At 43.9% G+C, this 6,958-nt stretch overlaps 1 protein-coding gene across 1 annotated transcript in view; it reads right to left on the reverse strand.

The window, feature by feature from the left end:
• Nucleotides 1–4,305: 4,305 nt before the first annotated feature.
• LOC125036969 (glutamyl aminopeptidase-like) overlaps nucleotides 4,306–6,958 on the reverse strand; it is a 24,986-nt gene continuing 22,333 nt past the window's right edge. Inside the window, exons 16-17 of the mRNA XM_047629930.1 lie at nucleotides 5,764–5,872; nucleotides 4,306–4,508 (exon numbers count right to left, since the gene is read on the reverse strand). Coding sequence (XP_047485886.1) covers nucleotides 4,356–4,508; nucleotides 5,764–5,872 — 262 coding nt within the window. The 3' untranslated portion in view covers nucleotides 4,306–4,355. The remainder of the gene's footprint in view (nucleotides 4,509–5,763; nucleotides 5,873–6,958) is intronic.

The following is a 6,958-nucleotide window of genomic DNA, read 5'->3' on the forward strand; positions in this document are numbered from 1 at the left end:
TGAGCCGCAAAGTAGTCAGGTGTTTTTTTTTTTTTTTTTTTTTTTATTAATTTGAAGCTTTCATGTCGTGTTGCTTTGAATAAAAATAGTACTAGAATGTTCAGGGTTTTGATGACTGTCTGCTGTAAAAATGTCTATGATTCCGTGTTTCGTAGCGATCACGAACATCAGAAAGCGATATTTCTCGCTCTTTGTCTGTCTGTCTGTCTCTCTCTATCTATCTATCTATCTATATTTCCCTGTGTGTGTCTCTCTCTCCTTCTTCTTCTTCTCCCCCCCCCCCTCTTTCTTCTTCTTCTTCTTCTTCTTTCTCTTCTCTCTCTTCTCTCTCTCTCTCTCTCTCTCTCTCTCTCTCTCTCTCTCTCTCTCTCTCTCTCTCTCTCTCTCTCTCGCTCTCTCTCTCTCTCTCTCTCTCTCTCTCTCTCTCTCTCTCTCTTCTTCTTCTTCTTCTTCTTCTTCTTCTTCTTCTTCTCTCTTCTCTCTCTCTCTCTCTCTCTCTCTCTCTCTCTCTCTCTCTCTCTCTCTCTCTCTCTCTCTCTCTCTCCCTCCCTCCCTCACTCTCTTCCTCCCTCTCTCTCTCCTTCCCTCTCTCTGTCTCTCTCTCTCTCTTATTCTCTCTCTCTCCCTCCCTTCCTCCCTCCCTTCCTCCCTCTCTTTCTCTCTCTCCTCTCCCTCCCTCCCTCTCTCTCCTTCCCTCTCTCTGTCTCTCTCTCTCTCTCTCTCTTTTTCTCTCTCTCTCCCTCCCTTCCTCCCTCCCTTCCTCCCTCTCATCCTCTCTCTCCTCTCCCTCCCTCCCTCCCTCTCTTCCTTTCTCTCTCTCTCTCTCACTCCCCCTTCCTCCCTCCCTCTCCCTTCCTCCCTTCCTCTCTTCCTCTCTCTCTCTCTCTTTCTCCCTCCCTCCGTCTCCCCCCCCCCCTCTCTCTCTCTCTCTCTTTCATGTCACCATTCATTAGTGCGTCATTCTGTCGCATATCATTGAATGTTAAATTCAGTGTGGTAGTTAACTAGTTTATCGCATTTTTTTATTTATTATATATATATATGTTTTTAAGACGAACGTTATTCTGGGGTTTGGCATCCATGTCTGCTCTGTGTGAGGTCACTCTCACTCTCATTAACTGTCACTCACACACACACACACACACACACACACACACACACACACACACACACACACACACACACACACACACACACACACACACACACACTCACTCATCCACGCCGAACAATAGACACTGAAACCTTCCATCAATTGGGTTTGTTGCTGTCGTAGTTGCGGGTGTAAAGATCTATGACGTATCTCTTTACCCGCGATTTTGTCAGTCGTGATGTGTAACTTGTACATGACATACATTTCTTTTCTGTGTTACGACAATGGTTCAAGTAAATCTTTGCGGATTGCCAAATTGTCGTTTCCTTTGCTTTATTCTCATTCTGTCAAGAGACGGTTTGGTAGTTCATGCGAGGTCCTTGCGGATCGCTACCACCGTCTCTCGCTTCTCATTTCTTCTTTAACTCGTAAAACACAAAATGAAAAAAGAAATGACGAAATAATCGGAAATTCAACCATAAAAACTGCAAATTTTATAAATAATCGGCTAGTGGCGCTTAACACCTTCTCTTCTCTGTTGTCTTTCTTTTTCTTACTATCTTGGACCTTATGTGTATAATCTGGTTCACGATATCTGTCATAGTACCGAAGGAGGCCCTGCTGCAGAAACGGTCACCTTCGGACGCTGTGGAAAACGTCACCGAAAGATCGCCTGTCACAGCAGGTATCAAGCCGCCCCAGGATGTGGAAGGGCGCCGCCTGCCAGGACGCCCGTGGATCCAGTGAAGGACCAGGAACTCGCCAGCGCAGGTACCAGTCGCCCCATGATGCTGTGATAGGGCGCCACCTGCCTGGACGCCGCAGATCCAGTCAAACTCCAGGAGCTCGTCAGTGCAGATATCAGCCGCCCTGAGATGCCGAGAAGGACGCTTCCCGCCGGACGTACGAGCACGCAGCCGAGAAGGACCTGGACGAGATCTGCGGACACGTGCATTGGGCGAGTAAGCCGCCGAGTTAGGCCTGGACGAGGACGTGTGGATGTCAAGGATGGACGGATTTACCAGGGACCAGGATGAAGATGACAACAAAGACGAGCAGCCACGAAGATGCACCAGGGACAGCACACGCGAGAACGAAGTGATTAGCAAGTCAAGAACCAGCCAAGTTGGGTCACCCTTGAGGCAAATCTAAGGCGCCTAGAGGGCGAGGCGTTAGTAGGTGGCCGAGCAATATAGCGTGTACATACCACACGGCTGCTTTCGTGGCTTCTCGAGGGCTTACCCAAGCCGACCGGCGGTGGCGTCCCCACGCCACTCCCGGGTATTTAAGGCCAAAGTTGACGCAGGTCATAGGGAGTTCCTGTCTAACGCTTGTCCGGTCAGGGTAGGCCGTCCGGCCTACGGTCTCAAGTGGGAGGGCTCCGTTCATTCTCGCCAGCCTCTCGGCCCCCCCTGGGCTGACCGTCCCCTACCCGCGCTGCGCTTTACCCAGACCTTGTCGTGTTGCCATATCTCTGTGTTACTGGTACTCTTTTAAATAAAAAGAGTCAAAGCCACCGTCCCCTTTTACTACTCCTGCTTAACCAATGTTTAAGGCGTCAATATAGAGCCTTTTACACTCCCTCCCTCCCTGGTCTTTATTCCTTCGCGCATAGAGCTCAAAATAACAATGCCTTAAAGTCTTATCGTAGTGTCAACACCAATTTCCAAATAATATATAATTTTCTTTTTCTAGTAAAACGTATATGAAATATACTGTAAACACTGCCTCCGCCATAAATTCTGCGAAGTAAAATGCGGAAATAACCAAAATATATGACATAGACATCTTTGTTAATGTAAGTACATTCATCATGAACTTAAACGTGTCCAAGATTTTTTTTTTTTTTTTTTTGTTCTTTGCAAGATGCATTAACCAATTTCTCTCATGCAGGAATTGAAAGAAAATGACGAAAATAATCATATAGATATTTTAATGTGTATTTTTTTTTCACACATATAGTAAATAACATGGAAAAAGTCATAGACATAGTTGACGGTAATTATAACAAATAATTTTACAAATAATTGATGAATAGGAAATATGCACGTTCCAAAAATATACAATTGTGTTATATACAAAGCTAATAGAATTTGACACTACATAGATCTCAGTTGCAACTACACCTACGAAAATAAAATACAAAGAAGAGATAAGGATAAAAGAGTGGGGGGGGGGGAGCAATAGAGAAAAACAGCAACATGGTTCGAATCAACAACATAGAGCACAAACACGGGAGTTCATAAAGCTGAAAACACACTGATGTACCCATCTAGAATGATCCTTATGACCTCCATAGAACGAAGGCATGGTGACTCCTAAGTGACCTTCGGATTTCGTGTGCTGGAAACGGTTTTCGAAAATGCAAATGGAACTTTTGCTTTAAAAGAAAAAAAAGTATATATTCAATATTTTAATATGAATGTATGTCAGTGTGTGTGTGTGTGTGTGTGTGTGTGTGTGTGTGTTGTGTGTGTGTGTGTGTGTGTGTGTGTGTGTGTGTGTGTGTGTGTGTGTGTGTGTGTGTGTGTACGTTTATGTATATGCATATGTATGTATGTGTGTGTGCGGGTATGTATAAATATGTGTATGTGTTTACTTTGAGGAAATGCCTTCTCAAATTATCGGCAAAAAAGTTAGAATTGACATGAATCAAGGGTTTCAGAACCTAAAAGAGTGAAGCATAATAGCCGTTTACAACACACCGATTTATTTTCTGAAATGCTAAAGAAAATATGTCTTTTATGTATACAGGTAAGTACATGGATGCCACTTATAAGTACATGTAAGACTTATAAGCACTTAGATGAAGCTTATAATTATATAAAACAGCACTAATAGGTGTGCCTGAATTTTTGCTTCCATTCAGGAATTAAATGTTACTGATATACGAGGCAAGGGAAAATTTCGGATTTTTTTTTTTCTTATCGACTTTGAAATTCAGATTTTGTTTCGAGTAAATTCGATTTTTTTTTTTTTTTTTTTTTTAAGGAGGTAGAAGGTAGATTGGTTCCCCTTCTGTCCTCTTCCCTTCCCTTATTATACCTCTTTCTTCCTTCCTTTCGTCTTCTCCTTCATCTTCCTAACATCCCTCACTCCCTTTTATCTTCTCCTCCTCCTTCTTCCTTCCTTCCGCCACACCTTCCACCACCACCTCCTCCTCCTCCACCTCTTCCTCCTTCACTTCCTTCTCCTCTCCACCTCCTCTTCCTCCACCACCACCTCCTCCTCCTTCACCACCTTCTCCACCACGCCTCCCACATCACAATTGAGCGGCATTGGCGACGAACCACTGGTGGAGTTCATCCTCGTGTCGGCCAATCCACTTCACATTCTTCATCACCTCCTCCAGCGCCTGCTCACGTGCGCGCGCCCCGGACCCTGCCTCGGGGTTGTCTGCGAAGAACGCCTTCATCTGCGCAAGGAGGGAGAGAGAGAGAGAGTGTGTGTGGGTTTGAAGGTTTCATCTGCGCATGCGTCAAGGAGAGAGAGAGGGGGGAGGGAGGGCGTGGAAGGAGGTGAGAGGGAAGGAAAGAGAGAGAGGGGGGAGGGAGAGACAGACAGACAGTGACAGACAGAGAGACAGACAGACAGACAGAGAGACAGGCAGGCAGACAGACAGACAGACAGAGAAAGAGAGAGAGAGAGAGAGAGAGAGAGAGAGAGAGAGAGAGAGAGAGAGAGAGAGAGAGAGAGAGAGAGACAGAGAAACAAAGAGAGAAAGAGATAGACAGACAGGCAGACATACAGACGGACGGACAAATAGACAGACAGAGAAAGAGAGAGCGGGGGGAAAAGAAAGACAGACGTCAAACAGACAGACAGACGGACGGACAAACAGACAGACAGAGAAAGAGAGAGGGGGGGGGAAAGAGAGACAGAGAGACAGAGAGAGACAGACATACAGACGGACGGACAAACAGACAGACATACAAAGAGAGAGAGAGAGAGAAAGACAGACAGACAGAAAGAGAGAGAGAGAGAGAGAGAAGCAGAAGAGACAGACAGATAGACAGACAGAGAAAGAGATAGAGCGCGGGAAAAAGAGAGACAGAGAAAGAGAGAGAGAGACAGAGAGAGAGACAGATAGAGAGACAGAGAGAGAGAGAGAGAGAGAGAGAGAGAGAGGGAGACAGACAGACAGACAAACTGACAGACAAACAGATAGACAAAGAGAGAGAGAGAGAGACGGACAGACAGACAGAGAGACAGACAGACAGACAGACGAACAAGCAGACAGACAGACAAAGAGAGAGAGAGAGTAAGGTTGCATGAATATATTGCGGGAAGAATGAATGGGTAGAATATAGGATTTATGATAATAACACTAACGACAATGAGAATGAGAATATTAATACTGAATACCACGATGATAATAGCAATGGCAATTATTACAATATAAAAATAAGAATAATGTCAATATTATTATGAAAAATATTACATATTGATATCATAAATAATACTGATTGTAATAACACTAACAACAATGAAAATAATAACAATAACGCTAATCAAGAATGAAAAAAATAAATAGGGACCTACAACAAAAATAAATAAACAAATACATAAAACAAATTAACAAATTAGATCAAATAAAAAACAATAAATAAATGAAATAAAACGAACATTTAAAACGAAATACAACGGACCCAGTCACAGTCCGTACTTACGTCCTCTAATTCCCTCTCTGTCGTAAACCTGGTCGTGACGTATTTAACCATGCGTCCCAAGTACCGGTTATTTAGCGAGAACCGGTCAACCAGGTAACCCCAGTTCTCTCTGTGGGGGGGGGAGGAAGGGGGAAAGGATTAATAGGAATTGCTAGCAGGATCGAGGGGGGGGGGGGAGGGTTAAAAGGAAAAGTTCGAACTCGAACTCGAACTCGAACTCGAACTCGACCTTGAACTCGAATTCGAACTCGAACTCGAACTCGAACTCGACCTTGAACTCGAACGCGAACTCGAACTCGAACTCGAACTCGAACTCGAACTCGAACTCGAACTCGAACTCGAACTCGAACTCGACCTTGAACTCGAACGCGAACTCGAACTCGAACTCGACCTTGAACTCGAACTCGAACTCGAACTCGAACTCGACCTTGAACTCGAACTAACTTACTTACTAACTTGCTATCCCTACTACAATCCAGTGATGCTAGTTGACTAATCCTACCAGAATCTGGTATTACTAACCATACTACAATCCAGTGATACTAGTTTACTAACCCTACTAGCATCTAGAATTTCTGACTTGCTAATCCTACTACAACCACTAGACTCGAAGACTATCAAAAACTTACCAGCAGCCTACTATAATCGAGGGACACTTTCACCAACATTCCAAGCTTTAATTAAGAGTACTAACTTCCTAACCTTCCTAACCTACTAACCTTACCAGCTTAACTTATTACAACCCAGAGACTTTCTATTAACTAAAAAAACACAGCCCCTTAAATACGTGAACCTAGGCTTAATTAAAGCCCACTCGAGTTCCAGTTTCAATTACAAGCCAGAGATACTTAATTTCCTTAATATCTCTTAACGCTGAGAAGCTTCATGAAGAGGAATGAGAACTCAGAACTCAGTCCCTCCTTTTCCTAACTTTCTAAATGCTAACAAGCTCCTCGAAAATGATTGAATTAATAAGCACGTGACGCCACTGACCCTTATTTCCCTAACGTCCCTTAACGCTAACAGACTCCACGAAATAAACCCACACACGACCCCTGAAACACGCGAAACCACAGACCCTAACTTAATGCTAACAAAACTATTTCTAGTACTACTACTACTACTACTGCTACTACCACTAAAAAAAAAAAAAAAAAAAAAAAAAAAAAAACGCGAAGCCATACCTAAATTCCCT

This window comes from Penaeus chinensis, chromosome 22 (assembly GCF_019202785.1).
Source record: "Penaeus chinensis breed Huanghai No. 1 chromosome 22, ASM1920278v2, whole genome shotgun sequence".
Lineage (NCBI taxonomy): Eukaryota > Metazoa > Arthropoda > Malacostraca > Decapoda > Penaeidae > Penaeus > Penaeus chinensis.